Raw genomic sequence first — 23,978 nt, 5'->3', positions numbered from 1 at the left:
ACAACACGTATGTCTGAGTTTCTTCTTCCTTCTTAGTCCTAAGTCTCTGCATTATCATTTTTTAAAAGTGACAGTATTAAAAATACTAATAAATAAAAAATTTAAAACTATGCCACACCTCTAGAGCACTAAAAGAAAAATGAAAATCAACCTTTTCTCTCTTTGGGTCAGGATTTAAAACTTGGTACTTCTTTTCCAAGTTCAGCCTGGAGGTATGAGTATTCTCTATTAGGAAGAATTAACAAGCCCAGATCAAAAGGTTATGGGAATTCCATGATCAACAGGGCTCCATTACTTAGCATTTTCCCCTGAAAATCATTCAAAAGAATTGGTAGTGAGCACTAAATATATTTAACAGTATAACTAACGTGAAACAATTGTGATGAATAGAATGACAAACTGAATGGAAATGTTATATGTTCTAAGAATGCAAATTTGGCACATTTTAATAAAAAATGGGGTGTGGGAGTGGGAAAAGGCTGAAAAGAAAGTATAATGAGTGTCTACCCTGCAATAGCTATTAGTCAAAGAATATTATTTAGAGCTGAAAAACCAAGTGTAACAGAAATGTAAGTTATATTTATCAGAAAAAAATTAACATTAACAATATCACCAATGACAAAATAAGACAAAGAATAAGAAGGAATGAGAAATACAATAATTTTATTACTGCTTATAATTGGAAACTAATCAGAACTAATCCAAATTGAGCATCTGATTAAAGTGAAAGGGAAAAGGAGCGCGAACTGTGTGACTGAGAAAAGAATTACCAAGCAGAAGAAGAACGGGCACAAAGGCCTTATGACAAAACTTATCAAAGCTGTTCAGCGAACTGCAAGACAGGTGTGGTCAAAGCAGTGAGGGAGGCAGAGACGACAGAAGGTGAGCTCACAGGTTTCCAGGGCTGACCACACGTAGTTCAACAGGCCAGAGGAGGACTTTGGAACCCATTTAAAGTACAATGGAATGCACATTAGAGGGGTTTTCTTTCTCTAATATTTTAGCATATACATTGACAAATTCTGGAAAAATATACAGTAAACCATTAGAGGAAGAGATCTCAGTGGGGGTGAGGAAGTAAAGGAAGAGGTGAGACTTCATTCTCTAAGCCATACTTTTCTATTATGTTTGAATACTTTACAGTAAGTATGCTACTTTTGTAAGCAGGAACAAAAAACTACTCATGAAAAAGAAAACTAATTATCTGTCAGACATTCATTAACATCATCATGTATTTACTGCACAAAGGTACTGTGACAAAAAACTCTACCATTTAAGACTTTTACTGCCTACATACTATGCCAGAGTTAAAATGATTACAACTCAGAAATCAATAAATTAACAAAATGAGTCAAAACTACTCCACTATTCCTACCCAGTTAAAAACTGGAAGAAAAAAGGTGAATATGTATTGTAAACTTGTATCTGTAACACAGAAGGCCACTAGAGACAATGTAACGTGCAACAGTGCCATCTACTGCTGTTATCCCCAGCCTAGAAGGAACCATATGAGAACAAGGATGATCCCTCCTGGTAGCTGGTCTCCAAAGGCAGCTTCCAATAAACCTCCTCTTCGGGTGTGCAAACCTCTGTGTTCCCACAGTGAACATAGGTTGGCCCTGTTACTTGCTCTAATTGACAGAATGGAGCAGAAATGTTGTCATGCTGGTTCAAAACCTTTAAACAGAGAGCTTCTGCTTTTGCTCCCTGGGGAGCTCTGCGCCACCATGTTTCCCTGCTAGAGAGAGAGCATGGAGGGGTACTATGGAGAAATTCTGGGACTGCATGGAGAAAAAGAGAAAGGCCTAGCTGTCTGGTATCCTATGTGAGCCCAGCCTTCTGGCCATTCCCATCAAGACACAAGGTATGCAACTGAGCCATTCTCCAGTCCAACGGAGCCCTATACAAGTCCCCCCTGCCACCATCACAAGAAGAACCACCCAGCCAAGCCCAGTTAACCCAGAGAACTGTGAAATATAATGGTGGGTGCTGTCCTCAAACCATCAGATTCAGGGGGCAGTATTTTACACAGCAACAGATGATAAAACCCCCCCTCTCAACAACTAACCAGCCTCAGCCTTTCCTTAGCAATAGTGTACAACACACAATCATCACTGACCAGCACTGTCAACAGCAAATATCTCAAAGGATTCACAGAACAAATACTCTTCAAATCCTAAATCTAATGTTTTGCATTAAAATAACAAATATATTTTAACAACACTGAATTAAAATCATTTATCTTACTTTTATGATAAGATCCTTAGCTATAAAACTAATGTTTAAGTACAACTAGAAAAAAAAAACTCATGAAAGAAAAATTACATGATATAACTTTTAACAAAATGCATTTGATATTAGAAAATCATGGTACACATAAACTGATAATATTTAATATGATTATAGTCACTACATATTCAGGAGTAATTAGGAAGAACCACTTAAATCATGAGAATTCTTCTGACATGTAAGAAGCAGTATTTTATAAATCTGAAACAGAGAAAATGAGTGAGGAATGTATCCCCTTGAGAGGGACTTAATATAGAAAATAACCAGTAATATGTTCAAAACAGTTTAAATGAATTCAGATAATATATTCAAAGGGTGTAATTAAGGGGAAAAAATAGACAACCTAAATTGTCTCCCTTACTTTCTGGAATTCATGTCTATCATTACTAGAAATAAAACACCCAACTTAACGAATCATTATCTGGATTACAACTGGTTTTTGTATTTTTATGTTAACTACAATAAACAGTTCATTTATTTCCTCTCTTCATTCATCAGAAAGTACAATTTTAATATCACTAGACTGTAACACTTGTTAACACCAATGATCTTAGGTATTCAAACCATGAAGAAAGTTTGATTAAAATCTACCCCATTCTGATTTTACCTGTCCTTTTGCTATGAGATAAGCAACAATTGAGGTATGTCCAAACTGAGCAGCCAAATGAATACAGCTACATCCTTCTCCATCAATTAATGAAGGATCTGCACCATATTTCATTAGTTGCACAACCATAGATAGATGGCCTTGTCTAAAACATAAAAGAATAAACACTGAAATTTATTTCAAACAAGAAACTCTAGAAAGACCTTTAAAAAAAAATAGGGTAATGGTAGAAAAGATTAGAAAAACCTTATGTTATTTTAAAACAGAGAGATGTCAAGACACATTTAGGATTTTATATTCTTAAGTCTTAACTGGTATAAAAGTCTTTGAAAATTTATACTCATAACTTCTTTAAATATGTATTAAACAGTTACTATATTCTATTAATCCTAATCCAGTATGACCTTAATTGTCCCATCCCTGTAAACATATATAGACTGCAAAAGTATTCCAAAGTTTAACCCCATCTTAAAATTAATTGGATTAATATCAGCATGGTTAATTCCTAAAGGACACTTCGGACAATAAACTTTGCTTTCAATACAAGTAACCCTGGACAGCAATAAATGAGTACATTATTGATATTAACTATCAGCATAACAAGTTCTCCCGTTCATTTGAGCATATCATTCCTTTAAAAAGTTGCTTAGTTATAGACTGCTAAAAGAGGAAAAAAACTCCAGAAGTAAATTTAAACCTTGTGGCCCAGTGCAATGGAGTTGAATTTAGGTCTCCTCCAAGTTGATCCACAATAGCACCTTTCGAAATATAGTATCTATAAGACAAAATTTTAAATAATTAAGACAATTTCCATGTTCAATTTTAAGAAATTATACAAAAAAATGAAGAAATAATTATTTATTTTAGATCTTATGCTAGTTTATGCCTCTGACAATAAACAGTCTTCTGTGAGTTTTTAAAATATATTAGGAGAATTTTATATGAAACATATCTGTCTTGTTTGTTCAGAAGTAAAAGGAAAACAATATCTTTAATTACAAAAAAGAATAGCAAAGCCAAACAACCATCAAATAAAAAAGAAAGCAGTCCAAGTGCCACAAGATTTGGATCCTATAGTAGGATCAGGTAGAATTTGGGGAAGCAGAACAGTTGTAGAGTAGGCCAGACACTTACCTACTATGGGCAGAAGCTGTTTTACCTTCCTCACAAGATTACTATAGGTTAAACCAAACAATGTATGTGAAGGAGTTTTCTAAACTATAAAGTGTAACACAGAGGTTTTTCATGATGCCTTATTTGTGATGCTTTTAAAGTTCAGTTCAGTTCAGTCGCTTAGTCGTGTCCAACTCTTTGCGACCCCATGAACCACAGCACGCCAGGCCTCCCTGTCCATCACCAACTCCCAGAGTTCACTCAAACTCATGTCCATCGAGTCGGTGATGCTATCCAGCCATCTCATTCTCTGTCGTCCCCGTCTCCTCCTACCCCCAATCCCTCCTAGCATCAGACTCTTTTCCAGTGAGTAAAAAGTTATGTTGCTTTAAAAAGAAAGAGCAACTTCATTGCTTACTAAATTAAACGTCATAACATCTTGATATTCTCTGAAATGAACAGGACCTAGCTGTTTACGTAATGCTTGCTTTCAAACTGATTAATGCAATGAATTTTGAATACAAATGATTTCAAGGCATTTGATGGCAAGTATTTGACATATGTTTATTACTGAGGTTCTTCAAACTGTTCTAAGCAATTACTGCTCTAGGCCACTAATGCATTCACTCTTAATGCTCATAGTTCTACACATTTAATACATTCATACCTGTGAGCTTGATTCAGAAATTTTCTTCTTTGTATACTTAAGTTGGTGCTTTTAAGGCATTATGCAATGATGGGCCCAATTTCACTCTATCATATAGATTAGCTTGAAGTAACTTAAAAGTATTTCCAGACTAACATATTTTCAGTCCAAAATATCAGTCTGAACACAAATATTCAAATACTCCTAAACTGTTTGAGATACTCAGCTGACTTCAATGTAATAATTAAAAATGTTTTTTTTGAGCCCAAAGAGAAGCACAGCACTGCCAAAGAACTGCTTTGACAGGGAATAATTTCTTAAAAATTCCAACTAGAGAGGTTTTTTAAAAGCAATTTTATTGCCTTCTCCATAGTTAATACAGCTGTATCCCTGACAGGTATTTTTACTCACATTTCAAATTCATGCTAGGACTATGGCAAAGAGTCATTTCCAAAGTTCTAGAGTACAACTTTTTTTTCACAAGGATAGGGGAACTTTCTTTCTGCATGCTAATAACTTCTATCATCTTTCTCACTGTAAACTTCTGGAAGAAAAATACCATATTTTTATAATATGTTATTCTTTGTAGTTTGAAGATCTTAGTTCAAAACTCCAAAATTCTGAAATCTTATAATTCTTACTGTTAAACCTAAGCCTCCTTGCAATACTATAAGAAGGTTATTATCAAGATATGTAGTTGCAGGTACTAACAATCCCTAGGTTTGAGAAGAGAGTAGCAGTGAACAAGAGATAGTAACAGATATCTGAAAGAGGAAAGCAAAGAGCTAAAACCCAAATGTCTTCAGAAACACCAATGAAAAGCAAGCCAGAATATGTTTTAAAACCCTAGGAAAGTTAAGGGATTAAAGGTAAGAGTTACAACAAAAGGAAGAGGTAAGAAGCTGGACTGTAAACAGAAACAGTTGTTCAAAGTCAATATAAGTTGCTGAAAAATTGTTGTTTTCCAACTTATATTCTCACTGAAAGTAATTATTTAGCATCACCACAGGCATTTTGGGCTTTCCTGGTGGCTCAGACAGTAAAGAATCTGTCTGCAATGCAGAAGACCCAGATTTGATCCCTAGGTCAGGAAGATTCCCTGGAGGAAGAAATGGCAACCCACTCCAGTTTTCTTGTCTAGAGAATTCCATGGACAGAGGAGCCCGGCAGGCTACAGTCCACAGAGCTGCAAAGAGTGGGACACAACTGAGCAACTCACACACACACACACACACACACACAGGCATTTTAGTAACAAGGAAGCAATTAAACAGCCAACAAGACTATACTAGTTTTCTTTGTGTGATGTATTCTTAAAATGTGACTATTCAAATTTTTAAAAATACAGTGATAACGGAAACTTTATTAAAATTAGACTGATTCTAGCGTCCTTAAACTTCTCATGCTCCTGCTGATTTTAACATTCAATCATTCAGTATTTGCCAAAAGGTGTATTCAGTGCATCTTTACCAGAGAAGTTTAGGGACTCAAGGAATTACATCACAGAAACACAGGAGACACTGAAAATGCAGCAATGAAAGTTTACATGCTGAAGGGATATTTGGGAGGTTCCTGTGTGAACTCTTTTAAGTTCCACAACTTCTAATCAGTTTTGTTATGTCTCTCCTAGGTATGAATGGTCAAACACAATTAGATAATTGAAGAGAACTTCAAATATGGAAGGAGACCAAAATAAACTGAAGCTCCAAGAAATAATATACAGAGAAGAAAACCTTAAGAGACTGATGCTGGGAAAGACTGAAGGCAGGAGGAGAAGGGGATGATAGAGGACAAGATGGTTGGATGGCATCACTGACTCAATGGACATGAATCTGAGCAAGCTCCAGGAGATGGTGAAGGATAGGGAAGCCTGGTGTGCTGCAGTCCATGGGGTCACAAAGAGTTGGACATGACTGAGCAACCAAACAACAAATAATTAATATCCTCCAAAAAAATAAAATATAATACTCATGACATAAGAACAAAACACTTTTTTAAAGTGGAGTGAGAGGCAGAGATCAACAAAGGATGCTCCAAATTGAAAACACAAAAGATAAAATTAGAAATGCAAAAGAAGGATTAGAAGATAAACTAAAAAATCTCCCCAAAGTACAACAGCTATAAAAGGACCATATCAATGTACAATGATGTCAACTTTCACAAAGTGGAGGATAAAGAATAAAAACTTACATGTTGCCAGAGAAGAGTAAGCCACACACGTAGTGTGTCCTCAGAATTTATAAGCTGCATATCTTAACAAAGCCCCAAGCTCACTGACTTGAAATCAAACTGAAATTACAGACTGCAAGCATAATCATCTGTTGTTAATGAAGAATCTTGAGGAAAAAGGAGACCACTAAAGCCAAACTAAACCTTTCTAGTTCATTCTATCAGGATAAAGTTTAAGGAAGAGTTCAAAGACTTCCACTTGAAAACCTTAGAAATATGAGAAATCCAGGATAGGTGAAGGTCTCCTCCTTTCCAAATTATACTTACTTTAATCTTATCATCATGAAAGTGACCCAACTACTTTGCTTGCAGTAAGTTTCTTTAACACGTCCTGATGGAACATAAGATACTTCTCCATTGGTGCTCCCCATGTCTTGCTGAGTATATGAGAAGACTGCAAGGTCCTAACCACTCTTCACATAAGACGTTTCTCAGAGCTGTGCGTGCAGCTGGCAACCTTGAGGATGAGGTAATGTCTCCCTCTGGAACAAAGAGCAACCTTGCTTCCTACATACTATGAAAGCAATGACAAGAGGAGGGAGCGGAGCAGACAAGAGACTGCGTGGCAAGCAGAGCAGCAGCAGATCCACTGGCCAGCACACTACCAGCCAGAAGCCCCACAGCTCCAACACTCGTGTGCATGCCCTGGCTGCTGAGCGGTCACCCCGCAGGCACCGCCTGGCGCTCCTAGACTGTAACCAGTAGGGCCCGCCTAGCCAGCTTGGGGGCACTGATCAAGTGGGCGCAGCCGAGGAGCCACGGACTGCAGCCTGGTGCGGACACTCATGCACAGATGCTGTGGTGGGGAGGAGGATTGGGTAGACAGCTGGACCATTCACGTGGGCCATCAGGAGCCCCCCTGCCAGGCACGGAGGCCTACATCCTGCATAAGTACAAGGACAACAGGATCATCTCCAAGTACACACTGTGGAGCTTCATACCCAAGTACTTCTTTGAACAATTCAGAAGAACAGCCAACTTTTATTTCCGTGTATTTCCCGTACAGCTGATTACTGATATGCTCAGGAGTCTGGTGAGGAGCGGTCTCTCCCTGTTCTTCCTCATCACTGTTACAGCCATCTCACATCTCAGGTGAGCTTTACAGAGAAGAGGAAGGTTCTACAGAATCTGTTACTGCATATCATCTTTCATCCAAACCAGAGTCATCTGGCTTGTTTCAGCCAGTTCATGGGAAATTTGACTCACTTCTAGAAGGTCACTTTTGTAACTGCTTTAGATTGATTCTTGAGTTAAGAGACTTGCTCTCTGTTCAGTCACTAAGTTGTATCTGAGTCTTGGCCACTGCCACAGACTTCAGCGCACAAGGCTTCCCTGTCCTTCACTGTCTCCCAGAGTTAAAATAAGAGCGATTGTACAATTTGGTGCCAGTTTGGTGCCCTGAGAGTTTGAGGAGGAACCTACTGTTCTCACACTGAATCACATGGAGATGGCACCTAAGTCGCTTCACCTGCTGTGTCCCCAGCTGCCCTAACTGCTAGGACCTGCTCCCGCAGGGGGTCTGAGACATGGCCCCACAGCACAGCCCGCTGACTCCTGACTTGCTCAGTGTGGACCCTAATGTTCTTTGCAATCCTGATGAATGAAGAAGCCAGTGACTAACGGGAGGAGCAGTTCATCTTTCACTTCAACCATCCGTTCACTGATGTTTAGTACTTAACCATCAGCTCTATGCAGTTCCAGAAAATTCCCATCATCTTGAAAAAAACCCGTGAGCATATCGCTCTACCCTCCTCCCCATCCCCAGCCCCTGGCAGTCACCAGTCCACTTTCAGTTCTTTTATTTGCTTATTCTGGACTTTTATTGACAGAGTCGTACAATAATGGCCGTCTGTGTTTGGCTTCTTTCTCTGAGCATGCTCTCACGGTTTATCCACACTGTAGCATGTGTCAGCGCTTTACTCATAGATGAATAATATTCCATCATGTGGACAGACCACACATTTTGTTTATCTGCCATTCACTGATGAACATTTGCGGTGCTTCTACTTTTTGGCTATTATGGAGAACACTGTTATGAACATTTGCTTAAAAACTTTGTGTGGGCATAGCTTTTCAGTTCTCCTGCATACGTATAAAGTAAAATAATTGCTCTACAGTTCTTTTTTTCCAAACTGACTGCCCTCGTTACATTCTCATTAGCCATGTTTGAGATTCCAATTTTTCTACATTCCTGCTAAGGCTTATTGTCCATCTTTCTTTATTATACTCATCCTAGTGGGTGTGAAGTGGTGCCCACCATGGTTTTAGTTTTACATTTCCTTAGTTTTACATTTCCTTAGTAACTAATGCGGAGAAGGCAATGGCAAGCCACTCCAGTACTCTTGCCTAGAAAATCCCATGGACGGAGGAGCCTGGTAGGCTGCAGTCCATGGAGTCGCTATGAGTCTGACGTGACTGAACGACTTCACTTTCACTTTTCACTTTCACACATTGGAGAAGGAAATGGCAACCCACTCCAGTGTTCTTGCCTGGAGAATCCCACAGACGGGGGAGCCTGGTGGGCTGCCGTCTATGGGGTCACACAGAGTCGGACATGACTGAAGTGACTTAGCAGCAGCAGCAGCAGCAGCAACTAATGATGCTGGGTAACTTTTTGTGAGTTTACTGACCTTTCGTAAATTTTCTTTTGAGAAATACCTTCAAAATTATTGGCCCGTTTTTAAATGGGGTTGTCTCTTATCCATGAATTGTGAAAATTCTGTGTGTGTGTTCCAGACACAAGTACCTTATCTGCTGCAAACATTTGAACAAAATGATATCTGCATTTGAAATTGTTTCCAAAAGGGAGTATATAAATTCTTGGTAGTCACATTGTTGCTGACAAAGCCATGCTTTCTGTGTTAGTCTCTAAATTAAAAATAAAAACACCAGGGGAAAAAGGCAGGATGAGAGAGAAGATGGTGGAGGAGTAGGTGGACATGGGAGTGCATCTCTCTCCACAGCTGCACCAGGAATACATCTTCAGATGCACAAGATCTCACAGAATTCCAGTTGAGAGTGGACAGGAGTCCCTGCCCACTGGAAAGGAATATATAGACTCCTTTCACACAAAATTCAGTAAGATGAAGGAAGGAAGGGAAAAAGAGGAGAGTGAGCAGGACTGGACCTCCATCCAAGGGTTGGGGAACTGAAGCAGGGGTCAGAGCCCCACACCAAACCAACCGCTTCAGACAGAAGGGAGGCATTTGAGGCCAATGGGCGCAGGCACCAGCTGGTCTGTGCCAGTGAGTGGAGTAAGAACCACGCAGACAACCCTCGCCACAGCCCCGCAGACCCCAGACAAGGGTGCAAGCCTCCTGGAACGGGTGGCAGCTGAGGCTGCAGTGCGGGGACTGGAGAGCAATCCAAGGGTGAGGTCTGCCGTTGACTGCACTGAGACAGCTGGAAGGGGCATAAGGGAGATCACAGTGCGGAATACCTTTGGAGGAAAGCCGGGCAGCCGTGGAGGCAAGGCAATACTGCTGAGTCATGCGCAGGGTGTGGGGCCAAAATTGTAGCCTCTCTTTTCCTACACGCGTGTGCTGGCAGCTGCCCAACAGAGAAAGACCCCAGAGAGGCTGGATTTTTGAGTGCCTGATCTGCGGAGCAAACGAAAGGATCCCAGCCAGGGGGGTACTTTGAGCACCTGCTGTGCTAAGCAGCAGAGAAGGACCCCAGCTAGTGGGGGGTCTTCTGAGCGCCAGCTGTGCCAAACAACATAGAAGGGCGAGCCAGTGAAACATTTTGAACAGCAGCTGCCAGAAGCTACTAAAAAAGACTAATAGGGCGTTCCTGGTGACTCAGATGGTGAAGAATCTGCCCGCAATGCAGGAGACCTGGGTTCAGTCTCTGGGCTGGGATGATCCCCTACAGAAGGGCATGGCAACCCACTCCAGTGTCCTTGCCTGGAGAAGCCCATGGACGGACGAGCCTGGCGGGCTGCAGTCCATGGGGCCACAGAGTCAGACACGACCGCGTGACTGAGAGCAGAAAGCGCCACAGGACCTGAGCCTGAGGACACCAGCGTCCCTGCCTCCTCGGCACTGCCAGGGTTCCCACAACCCACGCAGCTGCACCAGCTCCACACTCAAGCCTCACAGTGGCAGAGCTGCCAGAGGCTGGAAAATCCCCTGACAGTGCCGCATCTCTGTGCCCGTGGCCGCCGGCTCCCCTGCACTCCTGGCGCTGCCATCCAAGCAGCTGCACCACCTCCAACCAGGTCCTCGCGGAGGCAGACCCAAGTCCCAAAGGGCAGTCTCAGGAGAGAACGACTGTGGATGACCCACATGCAGAGGTGGGCTAAAGGCACGACTGAACTCCAGAGGCAGTGTACCAGCTGTACAAGCTGCAGATTAAATCCACACGATCAACAAGGCAGACTCTGTGTCTACAGAACATATAAAAGGATAATGAGAGTCCCCACAAAAGAAAACAACCTAGCTCTGGCAGCTGTGGACATTGGAGGCAAGAACACACAGGAGGAGGGCCAAATGAGTCTGAGCTGTCCCCACCACAGGTACAGCGACCAGCCTAGTTTTGGAAATCAACCTCAGGAGGTGGATGTGTGGACTGTGACTTACAGCAAGGGAAAGAACGCTGACAGCTGAGATGTGAGAAAAAACACTATTATTCTTATATTTTGATGCATTCTGAAGTTGGTTCTGGATTTTTTTTATCTGTTGCTATGATTGTTGATTTATTATTAAACCTATTTAAGCTTTTGAGAACATTTTAATTTTAATCACACTTTTATTTCCTTTATACTCTTCCAGCTCTACTGTGGCTTGGATCACGAAATTATTGCCAAATTCAGACGTAATTGAAGAAAGTGGGGAAAACCACTAGACCACTCAAGTATGACCTAAATCAAATTCCTTACGATGATACACTGGAAGTGACAAATAGGTTCAAGGGATTAGATCTCACAGACAGAGTGACTGGTGAACTATGGACGGAGGTTCATGACATTGTATAAGAGGTAGGGATCAAGACCATCCCCAAGAAAAAGAAATGCAAAAAAGCAAAATGGTTGCCTGAGGAGGTCTTACAAATAGCTGTGAAAAGAAGAGAAGTGAAAGGCAAAGGAGAAAAGGAAAGATATAACCCATTTGAATGCAGCATTCCAAAGAATAGCAAGGAGAGATAAGAAAGCCTTCCTCAGCGATCAGTGCAAAGAAATAGAGGAAAACAACAGAATGGGAAAGACCAGGGATCTCTTCAAGAAAATTTCAGATACCAAGGGAACATTTCATGCAAAGATGGGCTCGATAAAGGACAGAAATGGTATGGACCTAACAGAAGCAGAAGATATTAAGAAGAGGTGGCAAGAATACACAGAAGAACTGTACAAAAAAGATCTTCACGACCAAGATAATCACGATGGCGTGATCACTCACCTAGAGCCAGACATCTTGGAATGTGAAGTCAAGTGGGCCTTAGAAAGCATAACTAACAACAAAGCTAGTGGAGGTGATGAATTCCAGTTGAACTATTTCAAATCCTGAAACATGATGCTGTGAAAGTGCTGCACTTGATATGCCAGCAAATTTGGAAAACTCAGCAGTGGCCACAGGACTGGAAAAGGTCAGTCTCCATTGCAGTCCCAAAGAAAGGCAATGCCAAATAATGCTCAAACTACTGCACAATTGCACTCATCTCCCACACTAGCAAAGTAATGCTCAAAATTCTTCAAGTCAGTATGTGAATCGTGAACTTTCAGATGTTCAAGCTGGATTTAGAAAAGGCAGAGGAACCAGGGAGCAAATTGCCAATATCCAGTGGACCATCAAAAAAGCAAGAGAGTTCAGAAAAACATCTACTTCTGCTTTATTGATTATGCCAAAGCCTCTGACTGTGTGGATCACCACAAAAATGTGGAAAATTCTTCAAGAGATGGGAATACCAGACCACCTGACCTGCCTCCTGAGAAATCTCTATGCAGGTCAGGAAGCAACAGTTAGAACTGGACATGGAATAACAGACTGGTTCCAAATAGGAAAAGGAGTACGTCAAGGTTGTATATTGTCACCCTGCTTATTTAACTTATATGCAGAGTACATCATGCGAAACACTGGGCTGGACGAAGCACAAACTGTAATCAAGATTGCTGGGAGAAATATCAATAACCTCGGATATGCAGATGACACCACCCTTATGGCAGAAAGGGAAGAAGAACTAAAGAGCCTCTTGATAAAAGTGAAAGAGCAGAGTGAAAAAGTTGGTTTAAAACTCAACATTCAGAAAACTAAGATCATGGCATCCAGTCCCATCACTTCATGGCAAATAGATGGGGAAACAATGGAAACAGTGACAGATGTTATTTTGGGGGGGCTCCAAAATCACTGCAAATGGTGATTGCAGCCATGAAATTAAACAATGCTTGCTCCTTGGAAGAAAAGTTATGACCAACCTAGACAGCATGTTAAAAAGTAGAGACATTATTTTGCCAACAAAGGTCTGTCTAGTCAAAGCTATGGCTTTTTCCAGTAGTCATGTATGGATGTAAGAGTTGGACTATAAAGATGGCTGAATGATGAAGAATTGATGCTTTTGAACTGTGGTGTTGGAGAAGACTCTTGAGAGTCCCCTGGACTGCAAGGAGATCCAACCAGTCCATTCTAAAGGAGATCAGTCCTGAATATTCACTAGAAGGACTGATGCTGAAGTTGAAAGTCCAATACTTTGACCACCTGATGAGAAGAGCTGACTCACTGGAAAACACCCTGATGCGGAAAGATTGAGGGCAGGAGGAGAAGGGGACGACAGAGGATGAGATGGTTGGATGGCATCACCGACTCAATGGACATAGGTTTGGGTGGACTCCGGGAGTTGGTGATGGACAGCGAGGCCTGGCATGCTGCGGTTCATGGGGTCGCAAAGAGTCAGACACGACTGAGCAACTGAACTGAACTGAACCTACTCATTAGCCTTTTCTGGTTCTGTGGGTTTTTTTCTTTTCCTCCTTTCTTTATTTCACCATGTTTGTTAGTTTGCTTTGTTTTCATTGCTTTATTCCCCAGTTGGCCCTCTGCTTTGTTTTGGTCTTGTTTTTTGGTTTGTGTTTTAGTTTCGTTTGTAACTGGTCAATGCCATTTTTATTTCCTTTGGTCATCAGGTTACTCTCATCTACTTCCTTTTTCTTCGGCTGTTTTAATTTTATGTTTGAGTATGTTCCTTTGTCTTTGCTTTTATTTGTCTGATATTGTATTTTCCATTTGTCTGGGGTTTTTCCTTTGTTTCTTGTTTTGTCTTTTGTTTTAATCCCCTTTCATGCCCATAACAAACAGCTTGTGGAATCTTGGTTCCCCAACCAGAGATCAGGCCTGAGCCCCTGGAATGGGACCTCTGAGTCCAAGACCCTAGACTACCGGAGAGCTGAGAACTCCCACAAATGTCCCCACATGTATCCAAGGTCTGGCAGCACCCAGCATAGGACACCTCACCCAAACAACAAATAAGACAAAAACACAAACTCAATCATCAGCAGACAGGCTTCCCACAAACACCCTAAAACATACCACCCCATACAGTCCTGCTCATCAGTGGGAAAAAAGCTCACCTCCTCCAACCAGAATGCAGAGACAAGTCCTCCCAACCTGTAGCCCACACAAACAACTGGACCAACCTAACCCACCGTGGGCAGAAACCAAAAAGAAGAAGGAATATGACTGTAAAGTCTGAGAAAAGGAGACCTCAAGTTAGGAAAAAAATGAAAAGACAGAGAAATATTGCACAAATGAAGCAACAAGTTAAAAACTTACAATACCAAACAAACGAAGAGGAAATAGGCAAACTACCTGAAAAAGAATTCAGAGTAATGATAGTCAGGATGGTCCAAAACTTTGAAAACAGAATGGAGAAAATCCAAGAATCAATTAATACATTTAACAAAGACCTAGAGGAAATAAAGAATAAACAGAAAGAAACAACACAGTTAATGCAATTAAAAACACTCTAAAAGGAATCAATAGCAGAGTAACAGGCAGAAGAACGGATAAATGAGCTGGAAAGCAGAATATTAGAAATAACTACTGAAGAGCAGAATAAAGAAAAAAGAATGAAAAGAACTGAGGATAGCCTCAGAAACCTCTGTGATAATATTAAACACACCAACATTCAAATTATAGGGGTTCCAGAAGAAGAAGGGGAAAAGAAAGGATCTGAGAAAACTGAAGAGATTACAGTTAAAAACCTCCCTAGCATGGAAAAGAAAACAGTCAATCAAATCCAAGAAGCAGAGTCCTCCCAAAACAGGATAAACCCAAGGAGAAACACACCAAGACACATACTAATCAATCTAACAAAGATTAAATTCACAGAAAGAAATCTAAAAGCAGCAAGGGAAAAGTAACACACAAAGGAAATACAATCTCATATTCATACGATTAACAGCTGATCTTTCAGCAGAAACTCTGAAGGTCAAGGGAATGGCAGGATATATTTCAGGTACTGAAAGGGAAAAATCTACAACCAAGATTACTGTTCCTGGCAAGGGTCTCATTCAAAACTGATGGAGAAGTCAACGGCTTTACACAAAAGCAAGAGCTGAGGATTTAGTACCACCAAACCAGCTTGACAGCAAATGTTAAAGGAACTTCTGTAGGCAGGAAAGACAAGAGAAGGAAAAGACCTACAAAAACAAATCAAAAACAAGAAAATGTCAAAAGAGACATATATATTAATAATTACTTTCAATGTAAATGGATTAAATGCTCCAACCAAAAGACACAGACTGGCTGAATGGATACAAAAACAAGATCCATATATATTCTACTTTTAAGAGACCCACTTCAGAGCTAGAGATACATACAGGCTGAAAGTAAGAGGATGGAAAAGAGTCCATGCAAACGGAAATCAAAAGAAAACCAGAGCAGCAATCCTCGTATCTGACAAAAGAGACACAGAATATAACAAGAGACAATGAAGGACACTACATAACAATCAAGGGATCAATGTGAGAAGAAGACCTAACAATTGTAAATATTTATGCACACAACACTGGAGCACCTTAATACGTAAGGCAAACACCAACAGACATAGAAGGGGAAACTGCAAGTAATACAGTAATAGTTGGAGACTTTAACAACCCACTCACACCAATGGATAGATCATCGAAGCAGCAAATTAACAAGGAAACACAAGTCTTAAATGACACATTAGACCAGATAGGCCTTATTGGTATCTTCAGGACATTCCATCCAAATGTAGAAGAATACCACTTTCTTCTCAAGCACACCTGGAACATTCTCTAGGGCAAACCACATCTTGGGTCACAAGTCAAGCCTCAGTAAATTTAAGACAACTGAAATTGTACCAAGCATCTTCTCTGACCACAACGCTATGTGACTAGATATCAATTATAGGAAAAAAAACTTTAAAAAACACAAACACATGGAGGTTAAACAATATGTTTCTAAATAACCAACAGATTACTGAAGAAATAAAAAGGGCAATCAAAAAATTCCTAGAAACAAATGACAACGAAAACACAACTGAAAACCTATGGGATGCAGCAAAAGCAGTTCTAAGAGGTAAGTTTACAACAGTACAATCCCACCTCAGGAAACAAAAATACCAAATAGACAACCTCACTTTACAGCTAAAACAACTAGAAAAGGAAGAACAAAAATCCTTACAGTTAGCAGAAGAAAAGAAACCACAAAGATCAGAGCAGAAATAAATGAAAAAGAAGTGAAAGAAACAATAGTAAAAAACAAAAAAAAAACTGAAAGCTGGTTCTTTGAGAAGATAAACAAAATTGACAAACCATTAGCCATACTCATCAAGAAAAAAAGGGAGAAGAATCAAATCAGCAAAATCAAATCAACAAAAAGGAGAGGTTACAACAATGCAGAAATACAAAAGATTATAAGAGCAACTATATGCCAATAAAATGGACAACCTAGAAGAAATGCAAAGATTCTTAAAAAAATTCAATCTTCCAAGACTGAACCAGGAAGAAATTGAAACTATGAACAAGCTAATCACAAGGAAATCAAAATCAAAACTGTGGTAAAAAAATCTCCGAAAAAAACCCAAAAACCTAGGCAAATTCTATCAAACATTTAGAGAACATCTAATGCCTATGCTTCTCAAGCTCTTCCAAAAAACTGAAGAGGCAGGAACACTTCCAAATTTATTCTACAAGGCCACCGTCACCCTGATACCAAAACAGATAAAGATATGACAAACAAACAAATTACAAGCCAATATCACTGATGAACACAAATGCAAAAATCCTCAGTGAAATTCTAGCAAACAGAATCCATCAACACATTAAAAAGTTCATACACCATGACCAAGCTGGGTTTATCCAAGGGAGGCAAGGATTCAATACACACAAATCAATCAATGTGATACACCATATCAATAAACTGAAAGACAAAAACCAAATGATAATCTCAATAGATGCAGAAAAAGCTTTCGACAAAATTCAGCACCCATTTATGATAAAAAACTTTCGCTAAAAAAAAACTGGCCATAGAGGGAACCTACCTCAACATAATAAACCCACAGCAAACATTTTCAATGGTAAAAAACTGAAAGCATTTCATCTAAGATAAGGAACAAAAAGGGTGCCCACTCTTGCCACTATTATTCAACATAGTTTTGGAAGTCCTAGCCATGGCTATCAGAAAAGAAAAGAAATAAAAGGAATCCAGATTGGAAAAGAAGAAGTAAAACTCTCACTGTTTGCAGATGACATGATACTGTACTAAGAAAACCCTAAAGATACTATCAGAAAACTATAGAGCTAATCAGCTCTAGTAAAGGCACATGATACAAAATCAATACACAGAAATCACTGGCATTCCTATACATTAACAACTAAAAATCAGAAAGAGAAATCAAGGAATCAATCCCATTTACCACTGCAACAACAACAACAAACCCTAAGAATAAACCTACCTGATGAAAGAAATCAAAGACAATATAAACATATGGACAGATATTCCACATTCCTGGATTGAAAGAATCAATATTGTGAAAATGATTATACTACCAAAAGCAATCTACAGATTCAATGAAATCCCTATCAAATTACGAAAGGCGTTTTTCACAGAACTAGAACCAAAAATTTCACAGTTCATATGGAAACACAAAAGACCCCAAATAGCGAAAGCAATCTTGTAAAAGAAGAACGGAGTTGGAGGAATCAACTGTTCTGACTGCAGAGTACACTACAAAGCTACAGTCATCAAAGTAGTATGGTACTGGCACAAAAATAGAAATATAGACCAATGGAACAAGTTAGAAAGCCCAGAGATAATCTACGCAACTACAGGTACCTTATCTTTGACAAAGGAGGCAAGAATATACAAAGGAGAAAACTATCTTCAATGAATGATGATGGGAAAACTGGACAGCTACGTGTAAAAGAATGAAATCAGAGCACTTCCTAACAGCACACACAAAGATAAACTCAAAATGGATTAAAGACCTAAATGTAAGACCAGAAACTATAAAACTCTTAGAGGAAAAACACAGGCAGAACACTCAATGACATAAAGCAAGATCCTCTATGACCCACCTCCTAGAGTAATGGAAATAAAAACAAAAATAAACAAGTATAATCTAATTAAACTTAAAAGCTTTTGCACAGCAAAGGAAAGTATAAACAAGGTGGAAAAAAATAAAAACAGAATGGTAGAAAGTAATAGCAACTGAAACAACTGACAAAGTATTAATTTCCAAAATATACAAGCAGTTCATGCAACTCAATACCAGAAAAGCAAACATTCCAATCAAAAAGTGGGGAAAAGACCTAAACAGACATTTCTCCAAAGAGGAAATACAAATGGCTAATAAACACATGAAAAGATGCACAACACTGCTCATTATTAGAAAAATGAAAATCAAAACTATAATGAAGTACCACTTATCAGTTAGAACGGCCATCATCAAAAAATCTGCAAACAACAAATGCTGGAGGGAGTGTGGAGAAAAGGGAGCCTTCTCGCACTGCTGGTGAAAATGTACATTGATATAGCCACTATGGAAGACAGTATGGTGTTTTTTTAAAAACACTAGAAATAAAACTGCCATTCCGTTCTGTTCCGTTCCATCGCTCAGTCGTGTCCGACTCTATGCGACCCGTGGACTGTAGCCTACCAGGCTTCTCCGTCCATGGGATTCTCCAGGCAAGAATACTGGATATGACCCCACAATCCCATTACTGGGCACATACCCTGAGAACACTGCAGCTGAAAAAGACACGTGTACCCCAATGCTCACAGCAGCACTGTTTACAATAGCCAGGACATAGGGCAGACGAGATGTCTACCAACAGATGAGTGGATAGAGAAGCTGTGGCACACACACAATGGGGTATTACTCAGCCATAAAAGCAACACACTTGTGTCGGTGCTGAGGTGGGTGAACTGAGAGTCTATTATACGTGGTGAAGTCAGTCAGGAGGAGAGAGACAAATATCGTACGTGAATGCATGCAGAGCGGATCGAGCAATACTGTACTGATGAGCCTATCTGGGGGCAGCGATGGACACACACAGACAACAGACCTGTGGACACAGGAGGGGAAGCAGAGGCTGGGGCAGGGAGCAGCATGGCACCGCGCACGCCACCATGTGCAACGCAGAGCCCGTGGGGGTTTGCTGTGTGGCTCAGCGAGCTCAGTGTGGCGCTCCGTGACAATCCAGAGGGGGATGGGGCGGGGGTGGGAGCGAGGTTCAGGACGGCGGGGACACGTGTGTACCCACGGCTGATTCATGCCGATACACGGCAGAAACCAACACAGTGTTGCAATTATCCTTCAATTAAAAACAAATTAAAATAAATAAATACAGTTTATATCTAAAAACATAAAGTTACTAGAACATTTTTCTAATATCCTGACTCCAGCTTTCTAACTAATAGTTGGCTCATGTTTGTCTTTTTTTCATATTGAGTTGCATTTCATTTGTTTTGTTACAGACCCTATAGTCACGCCTAGACTTTCCAAACTGAAAACATTACATCTATATATGATTACAAAGTTAATGTGTAATCAATGCTCAAACTGGAATATCTGAAAGAGTTGCAATTGTGAATTAGTGTCATGTTTTATATCTCTATTTCCTGAGTAAAGAAGAAATAAATGTACTTTCTTGTTATAAAGCAAAATAAACCTTAAATACTGCTTAAAAGAAGCAATGAATATTCACTGTGTTTGCTACATCCATCTGGACCAAGCTGCTCCCACAGAACCTAGGGAGCAAGAGGCAGCTATGTAAGGAACATGCTCATGCTATCTGCTGCACTATGAGTAATAAAGGCCTTTGTCTCTACCAGAATCATGTATCTTCCGCTAGCATCCATGAAATAGCAATATGCTTTAGCTTTAAAGTGGGGTGTAATTCTAGACTCAAAAGTAAAAATCTTGAGGCTACGAATACTACTTGCTATTGAAAATGGTATATACTCACAATTATGTTTGTTTTAGGAAAGTAACTTGCTAGACTATGTATTGTAGGAAATTAAGTTTACCCCCCGAAGATATAATATACACAGATACTATAATTATTAACCCACTCTATAATTACTGTCTTTATTCTGTAACCTCACTTGTCCATAAGTGGCGAACAATCCGTTAAGGCAGGCAACATCAAAACTTTCTGTCTGCACTTCTCATTTTACAGTTTCTTATTTATTTTTACACAAGACAAATGTGACTTTTTGATCAACAGAATAAGATCAAACATATCTCAACTGCAACACCTGAAGCAAAAACATAATCAAGTAATGCTTTAAAATTCTGAGAAAATTAAGTTCAATCTAGAAGTCTATGCTCAGCCAACCAACCAATAAGGTTTAAGGGCTTGAGATGGTAACTTCAAAACATTTTCCTCCCAAGCACTCTTTCAGAAAGTTATCAGAAAGTTTAGTTATCTACTAAGAGCAGAGTAAACTAACAGATAGAAGCATCTGAGATGCAGGAAACTGAGACCAACAACAGAGCAAAGGGATTTCACAGAATGCATGCAAAGGTACGTCTCAAGTCGATGGCTGTATGCAGCTCTCAAGAGCAAACAGTCTTTGCCAGACAGAAAGATGGAGAAATTAAAAAATGATTTCATCCTCTCCACTCCACCAAAAAAGGAACCAATAAATTATCTGATACTATTTGTAGACACAGATGGTTTTTACAGTTCTCTTTAAGGGTATGGAACAATCAGTTATGATATACAGAAAGTTAAACAAATGAGGGGGAAAAAGCAACTATTACTTCAGACAAAAATTAAAAGTCTACAAGAAAAAAAATGGATCACTGAACACCTCTGGGCTTATCGGCGAGAACTTAAATATGCACAACAGTTTAAACTTTACACAGTAATTTAAGTAATTTAACTAAAACTGTAACAGCAGATAGAGGAAGAAGTATTAGCAGTGAGGTGTTCTAGGACATCAAGCTATCCCCAAACGGAAAGTCAAAATAAAATAACTGATAAGCCTAGAAACAGCAAAAAAGTTGGCAATATTTACTAAAATTCATCCTCCCAAAGTTTCCTTCTCATAAGAATTCTACAGATATATACAAACATAAGCAAAATGCTATGTGAAGAAGATATTAATTGCAACACTGTATGAAATAGTAAAACACTAAAATCAATCTAAATGTTCACCAATAGGTAAACCATTAAATAAAGTCCATACAATTGAATATTATGCAGCTTTTTAAAAAGAATGATGTAGCTCTAGTTGTACTGATATGAAAAATCTTCAAGAAACAAAAATTAAATGAAAAAAGCCAAAAAGCATTTGCTATCATTTGTGTAAAGAAGATAACTTTCTACATAAAAGTAACATAAAAATAGAAAATACAACAATGAAAGAAACATCTAAAGTATTGAAAATAGTTACCTCTGAGGTATAGAACTAAAAGGTAGGGAGGGGCTGCTGTTTTCATTGTAAGACTTTACGTACTATTTAATTTTTGTAATTGCTTAACTAAGATCATGGCATACTGTCCCATCACTTCATGGAAAATAGACGGGGAAACAGTGGAAACAGTGTCAGACTTATTTTTCTGGGCTCCAAAATCACTGCAAATGGTGACTGCAGCCATGAAATTAAAAGACACTTACTCCTTGGAAAGAAAGTTATGACCAACCTAGACAGCATATTAAAAAGCAGAGACATTACTTTGCCAATAAAGGTCCGTCTAGTCAAAGGCTATGGTTTTTCCAGTGGTCATGTATGGATGTGAGAGTTGGACTATAAAGAAAGCTGAGCGCCAAAGAATTGATGCTTTTGAACTGTGGTGTTGGAGAAGACTCTTGAGAGTCCCTTGGACTGAAGGAGATCCAACCAGTCCATCCTGAAGGAGATCAGTCCTGGGTTTTCATTGGAAGGACTGATGTTGAAGCTGAAACTCCAATACTGTGGCCACCTGATGAGAAGAGCTGACTCATTTGAAAAGACCCTGATGCTGGGAAAGATTGAGGGCAGGAAGAGAAGGGGGAGATAGAGGATGAGATGGTTGGGTGGCATCACAGACTCAATGGACATGGGTTTGGGAGGACTCCGGGAGTTGGTGATGGACAGGGGGGCCTGGCGTGCCTCAGTTCATGGGGTCACAAAGAGTTGGACACGACTGAGCGACTGAACTGAACTGAACGTGATTAAAATAACAGTAATTAAAAAAAAATACAGAGCCTACATAAGCCTAGGTAATTTGAACCAACTCAATTAAAGAAAACTTTAAAAAGCTCAACAAAATATAAGAAATATTTCCTAAAAATAAAACCTAAGGAGATTAAGGGCATTCACCTTCATCAGGAGATTAAGATTCAGGAGAAGGTTAAAATTAGGAAAATTTAGAAAACTGAGGCAGGAGAGTTGGCCCAGAGGCAACCTCAGCAGTCAAAGCAAAAGAAGGGTTGGGACCCCAAAGGCTTAACTGTAGGAGTAGTTAAGAACCAGAACTAAACCATGCTCTAGCATAGTCTTCAGCCACCTGAGTGATCCAGAAAATCTAAAGCCTTAAAGTTAAGTTTAATAAAACAAATGGTATCTTCTCACGTTAGGCCTCAAATTATTCAACAACTGAGTTTTCAAACATAACACCTAGTATACATTCAAAGATAAAACAGGCACACAAAAGAATAATACGACAGCTACAGACCCACATGGGCTCCCAATGCTGTCTTCTCATACAGATTATATAATAACTATATATTTAAGTATGTAAGACAAGATGGAAAATCCCAGCAACAAAAGAATCAAATAATACAAGCTAAAAGAAAACTAAAATTCTAGAACTAAAAAACAAAATTAGGAACTCACTGAATAGATTTAACAGCAGACAACACACAGAGCACAAAAGAACTGGAAGGCAAGTCAGAAGAAGTTTCCAGAATGAAGCAGAGAAAAAAAGGATGGTGCACACAGAAGAGAGGTTAAGAGACACTGTATGCAATGAAAAGGTCAAACATACATTCAGTTGGCATTCTGGGAAGAGACAAAAAGAAAACAGAGCAAAAGCAATATTTGAAGAAATGTGTACATGCTAAGTCACATCAGTCATGTCCCAACTCCTTGCGACCCTATGGACTGTAACCCACCACGCTTCTCTGTCCATGGATTCTCCAGCAAGAATACTGGAGTGGGTTGCCATTTCCTCCTCCAGGGGATATTCCCGACCCAGGGATCGAACCCGTGTCCCTTGTGTCTCTTGCACTTGCAAGTGGTTTCTTTACCACTAGTGCCACCTGGGAAGCCCTAATTGAAGAAATAATGGCTGAGCTTTTCCAGAACTGATGAAAACATCAATCCACAGAATCAAGAATTTCTTGCAATCTCAGAGTAAATAAAAGAAATCCACACTTAGAAATGTCATCATGAAACTGCAGAAAACCAGAAAGAAAAAAAACTTAAAAGCAGTCAGAAAAAAAGAAAGAAAAAAAAAAAGCAAAGCCTTTAAAAGTGTAATACTTAGACTGATTTATCAATAGTAACAGAAGCCAGAAAACAGTGGAATGATACTCTCAATGAGTAAACAAAAATAAAACAAAAAAGGTCAACCTAAATTTCTATGCCATCTGAAAATATCCTTCACAAGTGAAGATGAAATAAAAACATTTTCTGACAAACAGTA

General features: G+C 39.5%; 1 protein-coding gene across 2 annotated transcripts in view; it reads right to left on the bottom strand.

Annotated features, from left to right (window-relative positions):
* The window catches only part of ZDHHC17 (zDHHC palmitoyltransferase 17), a 108,729-nt gene that overhangs the window by 52,429 nt on the left and 32,322 nt on the right, over window positions 1-23,978 (bottom strand). For both annotated transcript variants that reach the window (XM_055396613.2, XM_055396612.2), the window contains exons 4-5: window positions 3,594-3,671; window positions 2,897-3,041 (exon numbers count right to left, since the gene is read on the bottom strand). In XM_055396613.2, coding sequence (XP_055252588.1) covers window positions 2,897-3,041; window positions 3,594-3,671 — 223 coding nt within the window. The remainder of the gene's footprint in view (window positions 1-2,896; window positions 3,042-3,593; window positions 3,672-23,978) is intronic.

This window comes from Moschus berezovskii, chromosome 6 (assembly GCF_049115385.1).
Source record: "Moschus berezovskii isolate FMDL1 chromosome 6, NW_MosBer_1.0, whole genome shotgun sequence".
NCBI lineage: Eukaryota > Metazoa > Chordata > Mammalia > Artiodactyla > Moschidae > Moschus > Moschus berezovskii.
The sequence above is the reverse complement of the archived record's forward strand: the minus strand, read 5'-3'. Positions and strand labels throughout refer to the sequence as shown.